General features: G+C 39.9%; 1 protein-coding gene across 8 annotated transcripts in view; it reads right to left on the reverse strand.

Moving 5' to 3' along the window:
- Positions 1-1,045: 1,045 nt before the first annotated feature.
- The window catches only part of GALK2 (galactokinase 2), a 142,987-nt gene continuing 117,666 nt past the window's right edge, over positions 1,046-26,366 (reverse strand). For 4 of the 8 annotated variants that reach the window (XM_032623291.1, XM_032623289.1, XM_032623290.1 and 1 more), the window contains 3 exons: positions 17,895-17,942; positions 16,774-16,975; positions 1,737-2,272 (listed from right to left, as the gene is read on the reverse strand). In XM_032623291.1, coding sequence (XP_032479182.1) covers positions 2,065-2,272; positions 16,774-16,975; positions 17,895-17,942 — 458 coding nt within the window. In that variant the 3' untranslated portion in view covers positions 1,737-2,064. Of the gene's footprint in view, positions 2,273-16,773; positions 16,976-17,894; positions 17,943-26,366 lie in introns of all 8 variants that reach the window. The other 4 variants (XM_032623294.1, XM_032623292.1, XM_032623288.1 and 1 more) reach the window with 3 other exon arrangements.

Below are 26,366 nucleotides of genomic sequence, written 5' to 3' on the forward strand. Positions count from 1 at the left end.
ATAGTTTGCTTATCTGCCGTGCCTACTCCCCACATTTCAAATTCTATTCATCCTTTAAGGCCCTGCTCAAATTCCATCTTCTACATGAAGCTTTTTTCCAGTGGCCCTAGCCCCATCCTTTCCAGGCAAGTTCGATATCTCTCATAATTTCTAGAATAACACTTGGTGATGGCTTCATTGGAAAATAGTTCTTTTCTTCAAGCCAGACAGCAAGACAAATATGGGAGTAGATTCTGGCTTAGAACGACTATGTCCTCCAAAGCAGAGTGTGCACTAGAAATTTTTACTTACCTATCTTGTAAAGAAGGTATCTCATGGTGAAAAATTTAAAGGCAAGTGTCTTTTTTTTTTTTTTTTTTTTCACAGTAATCCAGGCATCTTCGAAGAATTATATATCAATTGACCACAGATCTTCTGTGGAAAATGGAAAGGTTTTAAAAAGCAAAGGATTATCATTTGAAATCAATTTTTAAAATTCAAAATTAACAAATTGGACTTAAGCTCTCTCAAGTACTTACCTTTCTGCTAAGAATGAAAATGCACCAGAACTTTATTTTAGAATAGAATAATGGATTTCCTAGTACTTTATATGACTGCTGTCCTTTGAGAAATGTAACAACCAGCTTTGCCTCAGCTTCTCTGAAACTGATATTCAAGATGATGATAGGGAGGGAGACGCAAGAGGGAAGACATATGGGAACATATGTATATGTATAGCTGATTCACTTTGTTGTAAATCAGAAGCTAACACACCATTGTAAAGCAATTATACCCCAATAAAGATGTTTAAAAAAAAAAAAAAAAAAAAAAGATGATGATATCCAGGCTTTTTGCTCATCAATATGCAACTCAATCATAGAATAATAGAAAATTGTGATAAACTTCTGGATAATTCATGCCACATGACTGCTGGTCTCTCAATTATCTGACTATGTCACAAAATGCTTTTCAGTCTAAATCTTCATATAATTCAGGAAAGCCTTCCTGTAGTCTATCCGTGAGAGAGAGCCACTCATTTACCATCACCACATGGCCAAACTTGCTGCCCATTTTGATAAACATATACAGGCACCCACCAATACCCCTACCCAATCCCAGAACCCACACTCAGCCTTTTCATAGTTTCACCCTCATGCCTCACACCTGCCCTACATTGGTCCACATATACAAACAAGTTTGCTAGACACACAACGAAGATGCAAGTCACAGATGGGTTTTCCTAGAATAGTAAACATGCCTCCTGGATTAGAGAGGCATTTGAGAAAAGGTAGTTTAGAGTGGGAAGAAAGTAAATTCCAAGAACAAATTGAATTATCTGAATTAACATCCAGATAATTCTCTATGTCAATGTGAATAGAGATAAAAACTTGAAGTGTCTTTTATCTAAGCTTCTCTATTATGACAGAGAAAGCTCAGGGCCAAAAGAATTGAAAGTGATTGTTTATATGATATCACATGGTTAAAAAAAAATTAAATGAGCCTGGGATTTTTCTTCCTAAATCCATCTTTTGGAAAAAAAAAAAAATTTAAGTGATCCTCCTCATCTTGATAACTGGGAGAATCTCACTTTCAAGTATACAGTATCCAGGAAAATCTGTGAATCCTTAACACCATATTATTTTAATAGCGTTCTGAAGCCCGAACTGAGAGAAAACTTCTGGCATCACTATCATCATCATCATCAACAACAGAAGACTTCAACCTTGAGGAAGAAGAATGCCAAGAGAAACCAGAAATAAACTGTATTTAAGAATGTATGTTTAATTCAAGTACAATCCATGAGGTCAGTATTGATGGTCTTTTACCATTTGTTTTTAAAAATCCTGAAATCAATACATCCAGTAAATTATCTTAAGAGATCTGGCCAAGCATAATTTTGGCTCTTATTGCTAGAAAACATATTTTAAGATGGAAAAACAATCATTATGAAGCATAGGGAGCTTTCAACCATTTCTTTCGAAATACATCTTGATAATAGCAACCATTCATCATAATACAAAACAGAAAGAGGATTAATTTGCTGTGGCATAGAAGTCCTGCCAGTTCCTAAATGCTCTAAATAGTTTAGGCCTCAAGGAAAACCAAAGCTCCACCTCCAGGTTTGGTAGCAAACAAACTCTGCTTCTCAGGCACTAAGCTTCGATTGCTCCTCTGGTAATAAGCTTCGTGCACATTTGCTAGGAAGCTGGACAGCTTGTCAGCAGGTACTATCGATACTGTGCAGCCTCCCCATCCTGCTCCCGTAAGTCGTGATCCTTGAGCCCCAAATTTCCTAAAAACAATGAGAAAAAAAATTAGAACCTGAAAATGAAAATGAGAGTGATTTTCTTGGTGCTATAGAACGACAGCATCTCCAAGAACTAAGAAGAGATTATGTGGTGTGTTTTGTGGGGGTTTTTTCGGTACTGTCAAACATTTTAGGACATTAAGAAATTTATACCATTGTTTGAAGGTGATTTGAAATTTAATTGTATCTAAAACTAGCCCCCAGTTTTGGCTCTTAAGTAGTAAAAGTCAGTAGTACTCCTGTTTCGTAAGGGCTGGCAATAACCTACTGTAGTATTGATTCCATAAAGCCACCACTTGAAGAGTTGTGTAGCAAGCACAGGAAGAGGGAGTAAAAAGAAAACAGGCAATGGACATGATCAACATGGTGAAACAGAAGGTTGCTCCATATGAGGCCAAATCAAAATTTAAAGTGCAAGTCATATATACAAGTGAGAGCTTCCTCTGGTGGCTATTTAAGCTGCATTCAGTCCCCTAGAACAGATAGCCTAGATTTGTGCTGAATAAATTTATCAACAAAGAATGTGTTACTAAACTCTAAATTAGTTCGTCTGTTCAAGCTCTGAAGGGAAATTATGCAGACCTTTCCACAAAGAGGATAGTGGCTTCTGCAGGTCCATCCCCGTTTTCCCTGCACCTTCAGGAGCTGGCTGGTCTGACAAATGGACTCGGAATTTATCATCAGACAAAACGTGTGATTGAGGTGGAAACTACTATATAAGCCACCACACAGCAAGAGGTAATTTTAGTCACCATAAACCAGGCACAGTTTCAAACCTTGGACAAAAGTGAAAGGCCCTACACAAAGTACAAGGATCACTCATCTTTAAAACATGCAATTTATCCTGACAATAAAAGTTAATGTATCAACAGGAAGACACTGGAACTCACCAAAAAAGATACCCCACATCCAAAGACAAAGGAGAGGCCACAATGAGACGGTACGAGGGGCGCAATCACAGTAAAATCAAATCCCGTAACTGCTGGGTGGGTGACTCACAAACCAGAGAACACTTATACCACAGAAGTCCACCCACTGGAGTGAAGTTCTGAGCCCCACGTCAGGCTTCCCAACCTTGGGGTCTGGCAACGGGAGGAGGAATTCCTAGAGAATCAGACTTTGAAGACTAGTGGGATTTGACTGCAGGACTTCAACAGGACTGGGGGAAACAGAGACTCCATTCTTTGAGGGCACACAAAAAGTAGTGTGTCCATCAGGACCCAGGGGAAGGAGCAGTGATCCCGTAGGAGACTGAATCAGACCTACCTGCTAGTGTTGGAGGGTCTCCTGCAGAGGTGGGGGGTGGCTGTGTCTCACCATGAGGACAAGGACACTGGCAGCATAAGTTCTGGGAAGTACTCCTTGGTGTGAGCCCTCCCAGGGTCCACCATTTGCCCCACCAAAGAGCCCGGGTAGGCTCCAGTTTTGTTGGGTCGCCTCAGGCCAAACAACCAACAGGGAGAAAACCCAGCCCCACCCATCAGCAGACAAGCAGATTAAAGTTTTACTGAGCTCTTCCCCAGAGCAACAGCCAGCTCTACCCACCACCAGTCCCTCCCATCAGGAAACTTGCACAAGCCTCTTAGATAGCCACATCCACCAGAGGGCAGACAGCAAAAGCAAGAAGAACTATAATCCTGCAGCCTGTGGAACAAAAACCACATTCACATAAAGATAGACAAGATGAAAAGGCAGAGGGCTATGTGTACCAGATGAAGGAACAAGACAAAACCCCAGACAAACAACTAAATGAAGTGGAGATAGGCCACCTTCCAGAAAAAGAATTCAGAATAATGATAGTGAAGATGATCCAGGACCTCGGAAAAAGAATGGAGACAAAGATCTAGAAGATGCAAGAAATGTTTAACAAAGACCTAGAAGAATTAGAGAACAACCAAACAGAGATGAACAATACAATAACTAAAATGAAAAGTACACTAGAAGGACTCAATAGCAGAATAACTGAGACAGAAGAACAGGTAAGTGACCTGGAAGACGGAATGGTGAAATTCACTGCTGTGGAACAGAATAAAGGAAAAAGAATGAAAAGAAATGAAGACAGCCTAAGAGACCTCTGGGACAACATTAAACACAAAAACATTCACATTATAGGGGTTCCAGAAGGAGAAGAGAGAGACAAAGGACCCAAGAAAATATTTGAAGAGATTATAGTCGAAAACTTCCCTAACATGGGAAAGGAAATAGCCACCCAAGTCCAGGTAGCACAGAGAGTCCCATACAGGATAAAGCCAAGGAGAAGCATGCCAAGATACACAGTAATCAAATTAGCAAAAATTAGAGACAAAGAAAAATTATTGAAAGCAGCAAGGGAAAAACAACAAATAACATACAAGGGAACTCCCATAAGGTTAACAGCTGATTTGTCAGCAGAAACTACAAGCCAGAAGGAAGTAACATGATATAATTAAAGTGATGAAAGGGAAGAACCTACAAAAAAGATTACTCTACCCAGCAAGGATCTCATTCATATTCGATGGAGAAATCAAAAGCTTTACAAACAATCAAAAGCTAAGAAAATTCAGCACCACCATACCAGCTCTACAACAATTGATAAGGAACTTCTGTAAGTGGGAAACACAGGAAAAGGACCTACAAAAACAAACCCAAAACAATTAAGAAAATGGTAATAGGAACAGACATATCAATAATTACCTTAAACGTGAATGGATTAAATGCTCCAACCAAAAGACGCAGGCTTGCTGAATGGATACAAAACCATGATCCATATATATGCTGTCTACAAGAGACCCACTTCAGACCTAGGGACACATACAGACTGAAAGTGAGGGGATGGAAAAAGATAATCCATGCAAATGGAAATCAAAAGAAAGCTGAAGTAGCAATACTCATATCAGATAAAATAGACTTTAAAGAATGTTACAAGAGACAAGAAAGGACACTCCATAATGATCAAGGGATCAATCCAAGAAGAAGATATAACAATTAATAATAAATATATATGCACCCAACATAGGAGCACCTCAACATACAAGGCAACTGCTAACAGCTATAAAAGAGGGAATCGACAGTAACACAGTAATAGTGGGGGATATTAACACCTCACTTATACCAATGGACTGATCATCCAAACAGAAAATTAATAAGGAAACACAAGCTTTAGATGATACAATAGACCAGATAGATTTAATTGATATTTATAGGACATTCCATCCAGAAACAGCAGATTACACTTTTTTCTCAAGTGCGCACAGAACATTCTCCAGGATAGATCACCTCTTAAGTCACAAATCAAGCCTCAGTAAATTTAAGAAAACTGAAGTCATATCAAGTATCTTTTCTGACCACAACACTATGAGATTAGAAATCAATTACTGGGGGAAAAAATGTGAAAAACACAAACACATAGAGGCTAAACAATACGTTACTAAATAACCAAGAGATCACTGAAGAAATCAAAGAGGAAATCAAAAAATACCTAGAGACAAATGACAATGAAAACACGACAATCCAAAACCTATGGGATGCAGCAAAAGCAGTTCTAAGAGGGAAGTTTATAGCTATACAGTCCTACTTCAAGAAACAACAAACAGGGCTTCCCTGGTGGCGCAGTGTTTGAGAGTCCGCCTGCCGACGCAGGGGACATGGGTTCGTGCCCAGGTCCGGGAAGATCCCACATACTGTGGAGCAGCTGGGCCCCGTGAGCCGTGGCCGCTGAGCCTGCGCGTCCGGAGCCTGTGATCCGCAACAAGAGAGGCCACAAGAGTGACAGGACCGCGTACCACAAAAAAAAAAAAAAAGAAGAAGAAACATCTCAAACAATCTAACCTTACACCTAAGAGAACTAGAGAAAAAAGAACAAACAAAACCCAAAGTTACTAGAAGGAAAGAAATCATAAAGATCAGAGCAGAAATAAATGAAATAGAAACAAAGAAGACAATACCAAAGATCAATAAAACTAAAGGCTGGTTCTTTGAGAAGATAAACAAAATTGATAAACCACAGCCAGACTCATCAAGAAAAAGAGGGGGAGGACTCAAAGCAATAAAATTAGAAATGAAAAAGGAGAAGTTACAACAGACACCGCAGAAATACAAAGAATCCTAAGAGACTACTGCAAGCAACTCTAGGCCGATAAAATGGACAACCTGGAAGAAATGGACAAATTCTTAGAAAGGTATAAACTTCCAAGACTGAACCAGGAAGAAATAGAAAATATGAACAGACAAATCACAAGTAATGAAATTGAAACTGTGATTAAAAATCTTCCAACAAACAAAAGTCCAGGACCAGATGGCTTCACAGGCGAATTCTAGCAGACATTTAGAGAAGAGCTAACACCCATCCTTCTCAAACTCTTCCAAAAAATTGCAGAGGAAGGAACACTCCCAAACTCATTCTATGAGGCCACCATCACCCTGATACCCAAACCAGACAAAGATACCACAAAAATAGAAAATTACAGACCAATATCACTGATGAATATAGATGCAAAAATTCTCAACAAAATACTAGCAAACAGAATCCAACAACACATTAAAAGGATCATACACCATCATCAAGTGGGATTTATCCCAGGGATGCAAGGATTCTTCAATATACGTAAATCAATCAATGTGATAAACCATATTAACAAAGTGAGGAATAAAACCCATATGATCATCTCAATAGATACAGAAAAAGCTTTTGACAAAATTCAACACCCATTTATGATAAAAACTCTCCAGAAAGTGGGCAGAGGGAACCTACCTCAACATAATAAAGGCCATATACAACAGACCCACAGCAAACATCATTCTCAATGGTGAAGACTGAAAGCATTTCCTCTAAGATCAGGAACAAGACAAGGATGTCCACTCTCACCACTGTTATTCAACATAGTTTTGGAAGTCCTATCCACGGCAATCAGAGAAGAAAAAGAAATAAAAGCAATACAAATTGGAAAAGAAGAAGTAAAACTGTCACTGTTTGAGATGACATGATATTATACATAGAGAATCCTAAAGATGTAACCAGAAAACTACTAGAGCTAATCAATGAATTTGGTAAATTTGTGGGATACAAAATTAATGCATTCCTATAGAATAATGATGAAATCTCTTGCATTCCTATAGACTAATGATGAAAAATCTGAAAGAGAAATGAAGAAAACACTCCCATTTACCACTGCAACAAGAATAAAACACGTAGGAATAAACCTACCTAGGGAGACAAAAGGCCTGTATGCAGAAAACTTAAGACACTGATGAAAGAAATTAAAGATGAAACAAACAGATGTAGAGATATAGAGTGTTCTTGGATTGGATGAATCAATATTGTGAAAATGACTATACTACCCAAAGCAATCTACAGATTCAATGCAATCCCTATCAAATTACAAATGGCATGTTTTACAGAACTAGAGCAAAAAATCTTAAAATTTCTATGGAGACACAAAAGACCCCGAACAGCCAAAGTGGTCTTGAGGGAAAAATACGGAGCTGAAGGAATCAGGCTCCCAGTCTTCAGACTATACTATGAAGCTACAGTAATCAAGACCGTATGGTAGTGGCCCAAAAACAGAAATATAGATCAATGGAACAAGATAGAAAGCCCAGAGATAAACCCACGCACCTATGGTCAACTAATCTATGACAAAGGAGGCAAGGATATACAACGGAGAAAATACAGTCTCTTCAGTAAGTGGTGCTAGGAGTAATGGACAGCTACATGTAAAAGGATGAAATTAGAACACTCCCTTAACACCATACACAAAAATAAACTCAAAATGGATTAGAGAACTAAATGTAAGACTGGACACTATAAAACTCCTAGAGGAAGACATAGGAAGAACACTCTGACATAAATCAGAGCAAGATCTTTTTTGATCCACCTCCTACAGTAATGGAAATAAAAACAAAAATAAACAAATGGGACCTAATGAAACTTAAAAGCTTTTGCGCAGCAAGGGAAACCATAAACAAGATGAAAAGACAACCCTCAGAATGGGAGAAAATAGTTGCAAACGAATCAACGGAAGAAGGGTTAATCTCCAAAATATATAAACAGCTCATGCAGCTCAATATTAAAAAAACAAACAACCCAATCCAAAAATGGGCAGAAGACATAAATAGACATTTCTCCAAAAAAGACATACAGATGGCCAAGAAGCACATGAAAAGCTGCTCAACATCACTAATTATTAGAGAAATGCAAATCAAAAAACTACAATGAGGTATCACCTCACACCAGTTAGAATGGGCCTCATCAGGAAATCTACAAACAACAAATGCTGGAGAGGGTGTGGAGAAAAGGGAAACCTGTTGCACTGCTGGTGGGAATGTAAATTGATACAGCCACTATGGAGAACAGTATGGAGGTTCCTTAAAAAACTAAAAATAGAATTACCATATGACCCAGCAATCCCACTACTGGCATATACCCTGAGAAAACCATAATTCAAAAAGACACATTACCCCAATGTTCACTGCAGCACTATTTACAATAGCCAGGCCATGGAACCAACCTAAATGCCCATGGATAGACGAATGGATAAAGAAGATGTGGTACATATATACAATGGAATATTAGCCATAAAGAAACGAAATTGGGTCATTTGTAGAGACGTGGATGGATCTAGAGACTGTCATACAGAGTGAAGTAAGTCAGAAAGAGAAAAACAAATATCATATATTAACGCATACATGTGGAACCTAGAAAAATGATACAGATGAACTGGTTTGCAGGGCAGAAGTTGAGACACAGATGCAGAGAACAAATGTATGGACACCAAGGTGGAAAGTGGCAGGGGGGTGGTAGGGGTGGTGTGCCGAATTGGGAGATTGGGATTGACATGTATACACTGATGTGTATAAAATTGATGACTAAGAAGAACCTGCAGTATAAAAAAATAAATAAAATTCAAAAAAAAAAGTTAACATGTACTTCCAATTCTTCCTAATAAAATTTACTCCAAATTAATAGCAGATTTAAAACTCCATAATTAATTTAGCACAATTTTGTCCCTTTTTTCCATCTAAATGAGGTACTTTATTTCCTGGAAAATATCAATAGAATAATACCGCTACTCTGCGACATCAGAATTACTGCACATCAGTAATTCATTTTCCCCCCAATGATTTTCTCTATTGATTTTTTTTTCATCATCTGTTTTATTCAATAAAATATGTTTTTCATATGAAAATAGATGTTTAAGGAAGAAAACAAAAATGCTTGCAAACAAATAAAGATTACTCATCTCTTCCTGCCCTTCAAACATTCAGCTTATGGCCCAGTAGCTGAACTGAGCCCAAACTCCTATGGTCCAGGCTGAAAAGTTTCTCTGACCCTGGGATTCTAGGATTATCCTGAGTTCCTAGGCTGGCAAGGGGCTAGTTTGTAATTTGTGACAATTTAAAAAAAGCAAAAAAACAAAAAACTGTCATGCAGCCATGTCAAACTATCTCTTCTTGTGGAAAATGCTGAGAAATACGGAGGTGTCACTGAAGTATCTCTGAAAGACACTAAAATCTGGGCATCAAAGCTAACATGGCATGGTTTAGAGAAGAACAGGATGCCCTCTTACTTGATTTTCTAAGACCCAAACTATGCCATTTTTCTGGACTCAAGTCAACCGGGTCTCTTATGGTCTTCAATGAACTTCTAGGCATATTTTCTTACACTTTCTCATTTGTACTGTTTTTGAAAACTGTGGTTTCAAAATTGAACCTAAAGCAAACTCAAAGTATTTCTAACTGGCTGCAAAACCCATAGGAATTGTGCCAGGAGGCCTAGTTTCCTGACTATCCTGCCAGTTTCCCGAGCGCAGACACTAGAAATCCTTCTAGGTAAATATATTATTCACTTTTAAGTCTCCAGAGCTGTTATGTCACCACCCTGCCTGCTACAAATGAAAATGAACTGGACTGCATCAACCACATGGTCTGAAATCATCAGGGCTCAAATTTCCCCAATAGAGAACAATAAGTGCTATTATAAATAGTCCTCTGCCCCTGAGTAAGTGGCACTTGTGATCACAAATCGGGGGCTCCCCCAGCAGCTGGTCAGCAGCCTGCCCAGCTATACACACTCACAAAGGCAGAAAGATCCTGACTGCAGTGTGCCCCACTGGTGCTTAATATGCCCTTTGGTACGTGCCACAGAAATTGCGAGAGAGAGCCAGAAGTTAGGAAACCAATAAGCTATAAATTAAGAAAGAAAAATAGGTGAGCTAAGAGTGTTTAGTGAACTTTTCACATTTGCATTTTTTTCCTAGGAGAACAGTAAGGCATTAAAAATACAGCTCCTGAGCTATTGCACATCAGAGAGGCAAGACAAAAGTTATGAAAACCAAACCCCTAAAATCCCAAATATCACTTTGATGATTGTGGTCACTTGATTGGGAATAACCTGGAAGGGTTGGTCAAAACAACGAAAGCAGCCTCAGCCTTATAAAGCATGATTTACAAAACAAAGGCTAGGGCAGACAAGAGATGGAGATTATAAGGAATGTTCCCTTTGATCCTTTTTATCACTGAAAAGTGTATTCCTATAACCAACTTTCCAGGCACCTAAGTATAGCCTGAGTAAAACTTCCTGCTTTTAAATGAACTGAGTTGACCATAAAGCACTTACTAAGGTAAGGCACAGATCAAAGGTGGTGTTGAGGGGGGAGGGGGGAGAGATCTAGTAAGACCCTACTCTGCCACAAATCGCAAAGAGGGAAAGCAAGGAATTGTGCCTTGTATTTTAATTCAGTTTTATTTATTTCAAGATAAATATTGATATATTATACAAATGGATATAAAATTATTTCAGAAAATCTTGAATTTAGGGACAGGTTATTATCTATCTCTCTAATTTCAGGCCAGCATAATTCCAGGCATTTCGTACATTCTAATAAGTGGCTACTGGATCATTATATTTGTTTTAAAATATGAAAATGTATACTGTTTATTTTTAATTAAATTAATGTTAAAAACTTCAATTATGTGAAACAAAGTAAAATAATAAAGGAAAATGATGATGCCTGCCCAGTTATAAAATAACTCTTAAATGAACAAAATGTAAATTGTAAGAAATGGCTAAATTTTAAAGAAAAATATATTGAGTAATATAAAACACTTTTGAACGCATATATATATATATATATATGCAGTCAGTAATGTACTCTTTTTCTGGAAAGACTTCTAGCTTCTGCTCTAAGCCTAGAATTTTTCAATTAGAATCTCAGGAAAACAGCTTCCAGAACAATTTCTATGATTTTTACAACCAGATTAGAAACACTTTCAGATTGCTTTAGATTCAAGAAACCACAGGCTTCAAATACTGTTCGAATGAGAAAGTATAAGAAAATATAACTGCATGTCTATTTTAGAAATTAAAGCCACAAATGTCACTGAAGACCAGTTGGTTTGGTTCCAGCAAATGGCATACATACTGGGGGGAGGGGCGGGGGGACAATAAATAGAAGACAGAAGCCCAAAGACCAGCGGGCCCCTAAGGCAGCTGAAATAGCTCACTCCCTTTTTCTTGACAGAGTGTCAGATTAGCCCATAAGAGCATGAGGAGAAGAGCACACACATGTGGATTTGCACTTCATTCTTCCCCATTCCAACCTGCTCAGGAGAATGACTGCAAGAGGCCGAGCAGCATGGCCAGCCATGGAATAAAACTGTGGGAAGACTTCTGAGGAAGACAGCAAATTAACTTTGGTAACCTTTGTTGGTCTATTAAAATTTGTCATTTATCTTTCTTAATAGCTTGGGCAATAACGCAGCAATGAGTCCTCTCTTAATTCCATCAAGTGTCAAAACGAAGATAAAGGCCATTAAGTATTTTTTCTTGAGTATAACCAGGGAAACCGATAAAGAATGAGCTGTTTCACATATAATTGACTTGGTTTCAAAATTGTTTTGTGTTCCTCAGTAAATCCTACTTTAAAATTTAGCCATTTCTTAAAATTTACATTTAGTTCATTTAAAAGAAGTATTTTATAACTGGGCAAGCTTCACCTAGTTCCTTCATTATTAAACTTTATTTCACATAATTGAGATTTTCTAACATTAATTACAAAATAAAAAAAGCAGTCTAACTGTGTAAGTATAGTTTCCTTCTCCCTCCCTGGCCCTTTCTTTGGATTCTAAACTGATTTTCTCTTGAAGAGCAACGAAAGGCTCAGCTGAAAAAATGCAAGCATTGGTGATCTCTTCTATGCTTTTTCCCCCCCTTCTCTCTACTTGGGTCATAAAGTAGCTTCCTATACGTTGTCCTGTAGACAAGCTACCTAGAGACGCCTTTTGAATATGGTCTAGCTCAGACCACATTAAGATTTGTAGATAGAGCCCTGAGCCCTGAGTATTCTAGGCATCTAATCCTTCATTCACTCAATCAATTAGTTGTTTTCTCAAGCAAATAGTTTCCAAGCAGGGCTTCAGAAAAACTAAAGGAATTTGAAGTGCCACAAGTGGGCCAGGGAGCGTGATCTAAAGAGGGTCTTTGGGGACTTCCCTGATGGCTCAGTGGTTAACAATCCACCTGCCAATGCAGGGGACACGGGTACAAGCCCTGGTCTGGGAAGATCCCACATGCCGCAGAGCAACTAAGCCCGTGCACCACAACTACTGAGCCTGTGCTCTAGAGCCCATGAGCCACAACTACTGAGCCCATGAGCCACAACTACTGAGCCCGTGTGACACAACTACTGAAGCCCACACGCCTAGAGCCCATGCTCCACAACAAAGAGTAGCCCCTGCTCGCTGCAACTAGAGAAAGCCCACATTCAGCAACGAAGACCCAATGCAGCCTAAATAAATACATTTATAAAAAAATAAAGAGCATCTTTGGTGGTGCTCCTCCTTGAAGCCTCTTCAGCTTCCCTCCTCCCTCTTCTGGTATACCCAAGGCAACCAAACTTCTCAGGCTGCCCAGTCTTAGTCACAACTTGCCCACTGGTGTTAACTTTTCTTTAAGGGGACAGGGAAGTGTGGAGCTGGTGGTGATTCTTACGCAAAACAACACTCTACCAGAGGTTGAGTTTATGGCACAGTGGCCCACACCAGGCCTTGCCAGGGTCCTTCCCCTCCACCATGTGCCAGGCCCACTGAGATAGTCATAAAGCTTCAGAAGGAACTAGGGCTTAAAAGTGTTGCCATTTTTCATTTAAACCTCTCCCCGCATTTACCATTTACTACTCTCCTACTGTCTTTCTCTCCCCGGTTTTTAACCATTCTGTTTTACCACTATCTTGCATTCTCCTGCATTCCTCCTTTTTCTCCCCATACATCCACACAAAAGAAAGTGCCAGACCTTTTGAAAATGGAGTTTAGACTCCAATTTCCCATGGGACACAAATAGCCTACTGAAAAGTATTTGCTGACTGAGGAAGGAATGGCATCAATGACTATATCTACTTAATTCTCCTGGGCTGTCCTCCTCTGAGGTTGCTCTACCACTCAGGACCTTTTAGTAACTAGCAACCAACTGGAGTATTTGGAGAATATTACCTACTGGTCACAGTGACAGCAAAGAAAGAATTATATAAAGAAACTTAAGGACCAGACAACTATTCTGGCCAATATTTCCAACATGCCAAAAGATAATCTTTCAACATGGGAAACTTGTTCCTTATATGATTATGGAATAAGTAGAAATTAATTTTGATACTTAGCAATTCCAGACAAAAAAAAAACATAAAAAAGGGAATGAGCTCCTTATGCTAGACACAACTGAATTTTCCTCAGAAAAGCAATACAGCAAATGAAAATGGGCTAAACAGAGACACTTTAGCTTCCATTAAGAAAAGGCAAATAGGGCTTCCCTGGTGGCGCAGTGGTTGAGAATCTGCCTGCCGATGCAGGGGACATGGGTTCGAGCCCTGGTCTGGGAAGATCCCACATGCCACGGAGCAACTGAGCCCGTGAGCCACAACTACTGAGCCTGCGTGTCTGGAGCCTGTGCTATGCAACAAGAGTGTCCACAATAGTGAGAGGCCCGCGCACCGCGATGAAGAGTGGCCCCCACTTGCCGCAACTGGAGAAAGCCCTCACACAGAAACGAAGACACAACACAGCCAAATATAAATAAATAAATAAATAAATAAATAAATAAAAATTTAAAAAAAAAAAGAAAAGGCAAATAAACAAATAAATGAAAAAAAACAAAAGGTGTGCTCTTCCAAACCCTTTTAAGACACAGCCACTAAATCTTTCACTAGAACCACATTTAAAAATATATATATAGACCTATAGGCTGCTAGAACAGAAAAACACACTGGAGATCACAAAGCAAGGCAATAGTTCAAAGTCACAGAGCTCAGAATGAAAAGAGGCAGAGCTAGAACTCAACCTTCCTAACTTCCAGCCCAGTTTTCATCCTTCTCCACACACCACCTTCCCTGCTCAACGTGGCTTTGCTCCATGTTCAAATATTACACCCTGTGACAACCAAAGTCTCCACCATTAAAGCTTTAAAGCTGGAAAAGGAAAATAGGTAAAAAATGACCCACATTAAAAAACAATCACATCTCAGTATGACCCAAAGAGAGAGAAACAGGTGAGGCAAAAAACACTGGATCGGGAGCTAGGCTTTCCCACTGACGCATTATGTTACCTTGTTCAAATCTCTTAACCTCTTAGTGGTCTCTTGATCTCTAAGGCCTCTTCCTGCTTTCATATCTTATGGTACTAGAAGATAATTCTGACCCAGAAATGTGAAGCCCGGCCTTCGGAAACAAGGAAATTTTCTCAGGCCAAAAACCCGGGAGTCATCTTGGTTCCTCCCTTTCACCCATACAGAGTAAATTGTCTTTACTCTTCCTTCAAGGAATATCTGGCCTAGAATCATTTCACACTTCCACTGCCATCTTCTACTCAAAGTCAGAGTGCTTCCAATGGCTGACAAGGCCCAGGGGTATGACTCCCCACTACCTCTCTTACTTCATCAACTACTACTCTCTCCTTCCTGAACTGCCCTCCAAGCACACTGGTCCTCCTGCTGTTCCTCACATGTGACAGCCATGTATCTACGTCAAGACCTCTCTACTTGCTGTTCTCGTTACTTCACTTCCTTCAGGTCTTTGCTCAAATATCCTCTCCTCAGAGAGGCCTTCTTCAGCCACTCAATATTATCAGCCACTCAATATAAAGTACTAGTACACACCCCTAGTACTCTCCATCCCTTCTATTTTTTTTTTCATAACACTTATCACTACCACTCAATTTATTTTTAATTGTCATTTCCCTCTTTACCCATGAGAATGTAAGCTTCATAAAGACAAGAGCTGGTTGACCATCCCAGAACAAGCAAGTTCATTCGAGAATTCCAGGAGGCTGGCAAATGCCCCTCCGCTGCTTTTCAGGTGGGATTCAAACTACCCCACTATCTTCTTAGCAACGATGCTTCTTCCTAATTTCTGCACAAATCATTCCACTTCCTCTTATTTCCAGAACTGTACAATATCTGTCCCTTCCATTCACTGGGCCCTTGCTATTTTCAGAAAAGAGCACTTAAAATGAAACAAGCTCTGGAAGGCTTTTTGGCAATTAGTGAGCAAACACTGACGTCAGCAGAGTGATTCTCATCAATGCTATGTTCAAGTCTCTCCACAAGCTGGGTTACATATGCCATTTGTGATCACTGGAGCTACTTGGTTTAAACTTTTCGGGCCGGGAATGTGGCAATGAGTGAGGCAAGCCACAGGTGCCAAGTGGTTAATTATATTTTCATTGCTAATTGCAGGCAGTTTTGTATGATTTTCTCACAGTGGAAATAACATCTAACCATTTGAGAGTTCTCCCAATTTCCCTTTCTGTTCTCCAAGGTCAGTGAGCGCCTTCTGGGTAAAGGAACCATTTTACTCTTTTATCCAGTCTCTAGCAATTATAAGGAAGTTGTTCTCAGGCTTTGTGAAAGAGTTTCCCTCTTTACATTTCTGTCTCAACCGACCATTCATAAACTGGACTTTCTTCAGTCCTTTTCCCAAATTGCCTAACCTAAACCTGGAAGACAGGAAATGCTGACTCTCTGAGCAATTCCTTCAGCAACCTCTCCCCTGAAAATACATTTCTATCAGGTTTGAGGTCCTCTTTCCTTTTTCTCCCCTCTTTTGAATAAAAGTATTAAACTTAGGACACCAAACAGGAGATGCTGGTAGAGCTGCAGTGTAGTGGGAAACACTGCTTAAAATATCATGAGAAGAAAGTAACGACAGGGTCTGTGTCTGAGCAAATCTCCCTGAAACACTTAATCATCCAGAGACAGAAAAGTCCTTTTTATGATGTTGTGAAGAACTGACTCCAAACCTGGAGCTTCGTAAAGCCATGGAGTCAAGTCTCCAATCTTTCATCCTACAGATTTTTAGGAGGGAACAAGTCTAGCTCTATGTCACAGACCACCCCTCTCACAGGAAGTGGGAAAGGATCTTCCTTCACTTAGAAGATTACAAAAATGCTGCTTTTTTCCCATTAATTTAAACAATTTCCTTGGGCAGCATCCTGCAGCCCCTGCCACACTGCTCTTTCAGCCTCACCGACAGATGTCCACCAGCTGGTCCAGCTCAGGGCAGCTACACTCGTACATGTCCCGGCAGCTCATGTGGCTCTGGTTCATTAACTCCCCCAGCAGCTGGACCGTGTTGTCAGGTGCTTCTTCACATATCTTCTTAAACTGGAGCACTCTCGCAGCCTCGCTATACACGTGCTTTGCCCGCTGGTAGAGTTTGAAGGTGAGCACTTAGGAAGGAAGGGGATGGTGAACAAGGTTAGTGATAGTTACTGGCCAAAAAGAAAGAAAGAAAGAAAGTAAGGGAGGGAGGGAGGGAGGGAGGGAGGAAGGAAGGAAGGAAGGAAGGAAGGAAGGAAGGAAAGAAATTTTTTTAAAAAAGAAATAGTTACTGAACAATTCAGTGAAAAGAAAAATACAGTTATTGAGAACGTCCATTTCTGTCTTTATTATCAGTACCTTGGACTTTAAATAGGTCTTTCTTTCACTGAAAGAATTCTTTATAGTCTAAACTGGTCTCTTTTCAAGTCCATTTTACTTTAAGTTCACACATCTGAAAGTGGCAGAAGCAGAACACGTCAGGACGTCTGACCCCAGAGCCATGTTCTTTCCACTGTGATCCACCAGAAAGAACCACTAAAAATGCTTATGCTAGCAACTTTATTTATTAAAATGTTTCCTATAGCTAAGCACAGTTACTTATATATGTGTGTGTGTAAAAAAGCACAATTATTTATATATGTGTATATAGCATAGCATTATCATAGCAGAAAATAATCAATTCAAATGTCTAATAACAGAAAATATTTTTTAAATTATGCTACCTCTATTACAAATATTGCTACTAAAACACAGATTCTAAGATAATTTAATACATGGAAAACTGTTCATTATTAAGTGAAAAAACAAGATATAAAACTATGTGTATGTATTTTAATTTTTAAAAATTATAAGAAGGCACCAAAATGTTAACAGTCCTCATATCTCTGTGGTACATTGTGGGTGATTTTATTTTCTCCTTGACATATTCCTGTACTTTACAGATTATCTACAATGACTCTAACTTCAGTTACAGAAACATGTCCTACTGCAACGGCTGTGTCTATAGTGCTTATGTATTCCCTTGAATAACAACTGAGACCTCCTTACCATTCATTTTCAACCGTGCTGAACAGTGGCTGAGCTGGTGCAGTGGGTCTGGAAAAAATTTGGAAAATAAATGGAAGCTAAGCAACCTGGCTTGCTGGAAAGAGCCTGGGCTGAGAATCTAAAGGTCTGTCATTTGTTCTCATCTGTGTGACAACTCGCTGTACCCAAGTTGCTACTTCTATAGAGCTCCAAAATGAGGCTGAAAACTATTTCTCAGGATCCTTCCTGCGCTAACATTTTATGATTCTATGAAGAACTTCCTCCAAGAATTCCCCTCATATTGCTGTATTTTGGAAAAAGGATAACTGTGACCATTGCCTTCTGTTTGCATCCCCAGACATCTGGGGCTGTCTGCCCCAGAAGGCTGACCTGGATGGATTACACCAGTGGGTTCCCTTGCCTCTAGATTGGAGAAAGGGAGAAGATCAGCAAGAGATGGGAGGGAATTATGTCCTTCCTGCTCACTGGGTGGTGATATGCGCGAGCAGACGCAAACACAGTTCATTATATCAATAGCATGATTCCTGTTTAACTCAAACACATGAGACCTACAACAGATTTTTATACTTGACTTAAATCCCTCAAACCTCCCCCTTATAGGACTCGTATTAGCCACAGCCAGAAAATCAGCCTAATTTGGACTTCACCCCTGACTCCCCCCACCCCCGTATCAGCCTTACTCCACTCAGGCACAATAGTTGTGCAGGAGTCTTCCTACTTATTCAGTTTTACCCTTTAACAGAAAACAACAAACATATTCAAGCAATAGCGCTATGATTAGGAGCCCTTGCCACCCTATTCACAGCAATATGCACTGTCACCCAAAAATGACATTAAAGAAATTGTCGCTTTCTCCACTTCAAGCCAATCGCATCAACCAACCCTGTCTAGCATTCTTACACGTATCTGCACACATGCTTTTTTTAAGGCCATACTATTCACATGCTCCGGGTCCACTATTCACAGCCTGAATGACGAACAAGATAATTCGAAAAATAGGGGGCCTATTCAAGCCCTTACCCTTCACCACAACAGCCCTTATTATCGGATGTCTGGCACTGACAGGAATGCCTTTCCTCACCGGCTTCTATTGTAAAGACCTGATCATTGAAGCCACTAACACATCTTATACCAATGCCTGAGCCCTATTAATACCTCTAATTGCCACCTCCCTCCCTGTCTATAGTACCCACATTATCTTCTTCGCACTACTAGGACAACCTCGCTTCTCTCCCTTAACCTCCATCAGTGAAAACAACCCCTTCCTAATTAACTCCATCAAACACCTGCTAATTGGAAGTGTCTTTGCCGGATTCATTATCTCCAACAACATCCCCCCAACAACAGTCCCCCTAATAACTGTACCCCTACACCTAAAACTAACTGCCCTTGCAATAACCATCCTGGGCTTTGTATTGGCACTTGAAATTAACCTTAACACACAAAACTTAAAATTTATCTACCCCTCAAATACCCTTAAATTCTCTAGTCTCTTAGGATATTTCCCCACCATCATGCATCGTCTGCCTCCTTACCTAAACCTATCAATAAGCCAAAAATCAGCATCCTCCTTCTTGGACTTAATCTGACTAGAAAACATTTTACCAAAAACCACATTCAACTAAAGTTCTCCATGCTAATCTCAAGCCCAAAAGGCCTTATCAAACTATACTTCCTATCATTCCTTATTACTCTCACCCTTAGCATGCTTTTAATTACCACGAGTGATCTTCATAACAACCACAACACCAATAAACAGCGACCAGCCAGTAACAATCACCAACCAGGTACCATAGCTACATAACACCGCAATCCCCATAGCCTCCTCACTAAAAAAGCCAGAGTCACCAGAGTCACTCGGTCTCCCAACCCATTGAACTTAAACACAACTTCCACCTCCTCATCCTTTAAAATATATAATACCATCAAAAACTCTATTATCAACCCTGAAAACAATCTTATTAGAAACCCAAACCTCAGGATACTGCTCAGTGGCCATAGCCGTTGTAGAGCCAAACACAACTAATATCCCCCCTAAATAAATCAAAGACACATCAAACCTAAAAATGAACCACCAAAATTCTACACAATCCTACACCCAACACCACCACTCACAATCAACCCAAAACCCCATAAATAGGTGAAGGTTTTGAAGAGATCCCCACAAAACTGATCACAAAAATAACACTTAAAATAAATACAATATATGTCATCATTCACACATGGACTCCAACCATGACTAATGACATGAACAATCATCGTTGTCATTCAACTGTAAGAACACCAATGACCAACATCCAAAAAACACACCCGCTAATAGAAATCATCAGCAATGCATTTATTAACCTCTCAACCCCATCAAACATTTCATCATGATGAAATTTTGGCTCTCTACCAGGCATTTGCTTGATCCTACAAATCCTAACAGGCTTATTCCTAGCAATACACTACACACCAGACACAGCAACTGCTTTCTCATGGCAGCACACATGTGTCGAGACATTAATTATGGATGAATCACTCAATGTATACATGCAAACAGAGCTTCCATATTCTTTATCTGCCTTTACATTCACGTAGGGTGTGGCCTATATTACGGATCCTGTGCCTTTCTAGAAACATGAAACATCGGGATTATTTTGCTACTTACAGTTATAGCCACTGCATTTATAGGCTACATGCTACCATGAGGACAAATGTCATTCTGAGGGGCGACAGTCATTACAAACCTGCTCTCAGCAATCCCATATATTGGCACCACTCTTGTCGAATGAACCAGAAGGATTTTTTCCGATCCATTCGACAAGAGTGGTCATAGGACCACTCTTAAGGTGGTACTAGGATTTTTTCCCCAGCTTCCTCCTTGCAGAGCTGCCTGGAGCTGGCTCTCTTCCCCCACCGAAGGACACTAAAACTTTCAAGGTAGACTTTTCTACATGACTGTCTCCTCCAGGGTCTGCCTACAGGTTCCTCTCCCCTAGACTATTACTACTTTTTCAGAAGTGCTTTTACGTTCCACTTATGAACCAATAAATTATATTAAAGTTTCAGGTTACATTTTTTTCCCCTCCACAGCACCACCCTCCTAACTCTTGGAGATGGATAAAAAGGCAGCCAAGGTTAGAGGAGGGGAATAGCCATTCTTAGCATTTGTGTAAAAGTTTAGTAATTATAAGGGTGGGGCTAACTTTCCTACAAGTTAATAAAGAATTAAATTTTTCTTTCAAGGTTTCTCAACTGAGTCATATAAGATATATTAAACTCACGGTTAACAACTTGCATCGATGAAATGATACAAGTTCATGTGAATCATCCTATTCTAGTTCAAACAGGACCTAAATTTAGTCATCAATTCTAATCGTTTCTTCTTTCACAATGTGTCTTGTAATCACCCCTCCCTTCTAGTCCCACTGTCATTACCCAAATTTACACTATTATTCCCTTTCCTACTTGAACTACCCTGCAGTGATCTCCAAACTTATATTCCTGTCTTAATCTCTCATTCCTGCAACCTACCTTGAGGTTGGTGCCATCGGATTGAGCTCCTAACACACAGCTTGACACATGGTACTACCCAGAACACTTCCTGCTTCCCCAGTGTTTACTACAATCCAAATTCCTGCACGCAACAAGCTCGGTCCCAATAGGATCTCTTCCCTTCAGCCAAAATGGCCTATGTGTAGTTACCCAAACACTCCCTGCTCCTGGGTATACTCATTAATCCATACAGAAATAGTTTCTTGCCCTTTCTCTCCCTGTCAAAATTTTACCTCTTTCTGAAGCTTCCATTTAAACTTTATGCTCCGTGAAACCATGAGACAGTGCCAATAATTTTATAATTTTATACATGTTAATATAATCCAGGTTATAGAATACACATTTTGAAAGGAAGTAAAATGACTTCGGTAACTGTAGTTTAAAATTGTTCTTTCTAAAAATTGAGGTTGAAACAAAATGTTTAAAATTCTAGCTTTAGGATTCCATATGTTTCAGTTTTACTTTTGAACTACGTCACCTCCCCTAATCATGGGCCAAGTTACAAAATCAGAGCATGGGGGCGGGGTGGGGGGTATAAAAAGAGAGTATTGGTTCATTTCTACTGTAATGTCCCATTTATGAAAAAATCATCTAGTTTCCAGGTCCACTGATATTTATGGCTGCAGTACAAAAGGGCACGATAAAGTAAGTGACATCCACTAAGATCACAAAATAGTGCTATTTAGCTGACAAACCACTGTGCTGTGTCCCAGTTTGCAAAGACTTTTTTTAAACTTTGAATTATAAAATTTCTCAAATATACAGGACAGTAGAGAAGGTACAATAGCAAATTCCACAAGCCCATCGCCTAGACTGAACAGTTAATCACTTTTTGCCATATTTGCTTCAATTGATATTTTGCTGGTGTTTTAAAATAAATTATAGATGTGACATTTGCTCCCTACATATTTCAGTGTGCAACTCTATAAAATAAGGATATTTTCTTACATAACCCCCATATCATTATCACATCTAACAAAATTACCAATGATTCCTTAATATAGTCTCATATTCAGTCCATATTTAAATTTTCCCAGTTTAAATTTCAGTCCGTTTACAGCAGAATCCAAGCAAAGTCCACACATTATATTCAGTCTTATGTCTAATAAGTCTCTTTTCATCAAGAATTTACAGTGATTTTTGATACTCTGGATTGTCAATGTCATATATATAAAATACAAGAATATTTTAGGGCCACATCCTGTAATAAAATTCAGTATAGTCCATAAGCAACAGTATGCTTTGGTTTTCCTCAGGATTACATAGTCCTTTAAGATTAAATATTTTCCTTTAGGATTAAATATTCTCAAATAGAAACTGTTCAGAGAGATGTGTGTTTTCATATTAAGCCTTAGGACTGGTGTTTTGATTTGTGACGAGAAACATTCAGAACACACTGAGCAGATGACCAGAACCTCACAAACCTGGCACCTCCTTGTGGCTACTCTCTGTTGCAGAGTGTTTCACAGCAAGACTGCAGGAGAGAAACGTCTAGTGAGGACTCTTCCTGGGCGTTCTGAAGATGTGTGAGAGATTGCCATTGCTCACACCCACTGAACGGTAGTTAACTCAGACGACACAGGAAAGGGCAGAAAGGGCATCTGTTTTCAATTGTGATATAAAAATCTTGACAAAGGCTACAACAAATTTGGAGACCACCCTTTAGGAGGGAAACCAGCTCTGTGTTGTCTGGTCATCACAAATGCTCTCTGGATCCAGGGTTCTGGCCTGTTATATGCTGGCAACTCAACAGGTCTCTGTTGTGCAGATACCAAAAAGTCCAAGAAAATCTGAAACTTTGTCTATGGACAAAGCTTTCTTCCCTATCCAGTTAACTTTAAAATGGATGCTCCATCTCTCTATAAACTCTTATAATCCTTGACAGCAATTATTATATTAAAGGATAAAGGAATTGTTTCTTACTGCATGAATGCTCATTGCTGCATGACTACTTCCAAAGCAGATTCAGTTTAAGAATATAACACCAGGACTTCCCTGGTGGCGCAGTGGTTAAGAATGCGCCTGCCAATGCAGGGGACACAGGTTCGAGCCCTGGTACGGGAAGATCCCACATGCCGTGGAGCAACTAAGCCCGTGCGCCACAACTACTGAGCCTGCACTCTAGAGCCCACGAGCCACAACTACTGAACCCATGAGCCACAACTACTAAGTCTGTGTGCCACAACTACTGAAGCCCGCACGCCTAGAGCCCATGCTCCACAACAAAGAGAAGCCACTGCAATAAGAAACCGGTTCACTGCAACAAGAGGAAGCCCGAGCACAGCAATGAAAACCCAACGCAACCAAAAATAAAAATAAAAAAAAAAAAAAAAAAAAGAATATAACACCAGGTGCCATTTTCCTAAAATACTGCTAGTGTCCTATCCCATCCATGGGAAATCTGAGGCTTCAAAGCAGGATATATCACATGGATTTTGAAACAATGACTTTCTCCTCCATGAATCTTAGGTAATTTCTGAATCTAATCATAAAGTCATGACAGAGATTCTGAGATCTCAATGATCACAGCCATAAACACTTAAACTGCAACAGCTGTACAATAAATTCACTTGAATAATTATTTATTTGCTAGCTCTAAACTTTCCTTTCCCTCTGACTTCCTTGCTGAACCTCCAGTACACCACACAGGCTCCTGCCTGAGGCCCACTGCCACAGCTGTTTTGTTAGCCTGGAATGCTCTTCCCCCCCATCTTGGCCTAGCTGGACCCTCCTTGTCATTCAAGTCTCAGCTGTCACAGCTTCAAGAAGACTTGCCCTCAACTCCAGTCTAGAGTAACTCCCTCACAAACACGTTCTTTCCATCCTGTTTTATTCTCCCAAAACTATTTTATTTATTCTCCCGAACGCCATCCAATTTTCTTGTGTGTTCATTTGTTCAATGGTCTGTGGTTATCTCTCACCACTAGAAGTTCAGCTTCAGGAGAACAAGGGCCTTGTCTAATCTCTTCACTTTTGTATCTTTAGCAGCTAAAATAGGGTCTGGCACCACAGGAGGGTCTCAATAAATGTTTATTGAAAGAATGGTTCAGTTCCTAGTCTTTGTACAAAACTGCACCAAAACACGGAAAAATCAACAATAGGGAATATGAGGAAGACCTACTAATTTGGCAGTTATTGCTTACTAGCACCTTCACCAAAAAGTGGGGGAAATTTCCTAAAAGAAGGTTTGGAGATAACTGGTAAACTCCAGTGTCCAAAGTATACCTAATGCCCGATGTCACAGATGACTGAGAATCGTTTATCCTGTATTTTGTTTCACACATGTGGGAGAAAAGAGAGTTCTAAAACAACCAAAATGTGTTTCAAATAAAAGGGAAGGAATAGAAAATAGATCATCATAACCAGTTAAAATAGAAGTTTTTTTTTCTTTTAGACAATTGTTGTAGCAAAATTGTGCCTACTTACTTCTACCATAAAAAGATGGCTATGTAGCTTATGATCAGAGGCCATCTCTAATCAAGGAATCTAAACCAGGGCACAAATAATTGGTTATCTTGTTATATCTTTAGTGGGAAAGGATGAGAAAAAGCCTGTGACAGAAGAAACACACTGGGCACCGTTTTCCTCATAAAAGCTCTGAGAGCACCAGGTCAGCAGTAGATGGAGGACATGCTCATTCAATCTCTGAAAGAGCCCCACTGATTTAATTTTTTCACTGATTTAATTTTACATTCTGCACTCAAGAGCTAGTAGCCTCCCCTTTATTACCTCATCTTCTACTAAGAGCGATGCCAGAAGCACTGAGTAAGATGACCATCCAACGACAGTCAACCAAGTAGCTCTTAGTGAGGCCTGGCCGTGTGCCCCACTCCATGCTCCAAATGACAGGAAAGACCTGTGAAATAGAAGCCCTTGCTATGAGGAACTTACAGCTCAGTTAAACAAATAAGACAGCCTATGAGACCACTGGAGAGTGACCAACCACAGCAGATATCCAGGGGCTGTAAATGCTAGAGGCGCACCAAGAAGACAGGGTTTGGTGAGGGAAGAGCTGTAGTGGGAAGTGTCACAGGAGAAGCGCCTGAGCTACAGAGCTTCCTTGCTGTGAGGACAGGATGGCCAAAGGCCCAAGCAGAGAACAGGCAGAGCCTGTTGATGGGCTGAAGGGGGCAAACTGACCAGAACGGGGGGCAGCCTCTTGAGGAGGCTGTCCTCACATCTGAGGCTTTAACATCCTCTGCTACACTTGTCACACAAAGGTTGCAAACTCACAACCTGTGGTCCCTACCCAACCACAGTGATGCTTTCTTTTTTTTTTTTTTAACATCTTTATTGGAGTATAACTGCTTTACAATGGTGTGTTAGTTTCTGCTTTATAACAAAGCGAATCAGCTATACATATACATATATCCCCATATCGCCTCCCTCTTGCGTCTCCCGCCCACCCTCCCTATGCCACCCCTCTAGGTGATCACAAAGCAGCAAGCTGATCGCGCTGTGCTATGCAGCTGCTTCCCACTAGCTATCTATTTTACATTTGGTAGTGTATATTTGTCCACGCCACTCTCTCACTTCGTTCCAGCTTACCCTTCACCCTCCCCGTGTCCTCAAGTTTATTCTCTGCATCTGCATCTTTATTCCTGTCCTGCCCCTAGGTTCTTCAGAGCCACTTTATTTTTTTTCGATTCCATATATATGTGTTAGCATACAGTATTTGCTTTTCTCTTTCTGACTTACTTCACTCTGTATGACAGACTGTAGGTCCATCCACCTCACTACAAATAACTCAATTTCGTTTCTTTTTATGGCTGAGTAATATTCCATTGTATATATATGTGCCACATCTTCTTTATCCATTCATCTGTCGATGGACACTTAGGTTGCTTCCATGTCCTGGCTATTGTAAATAGAGCTGCAATGAACATTGGGGTACATGTGTCTTTTTGAATTATGGTTTTCTCAGGGTATATGCCC

Source organism: Phocoena sinus, chromosome 2, assembly GCF_008692025.1.
Source record: "Phocoena sinus isolate mPhoSin1 chromosome 2, mPhoSin1.pri, whole genome shotgun sequence".
Classification (NCBI taxonomy): Eukaryota; Metazoa; Chordata; class Mammalia; order Artiodactyla; family Phocoenidae; genus Phocoena; species Phocoena sinus.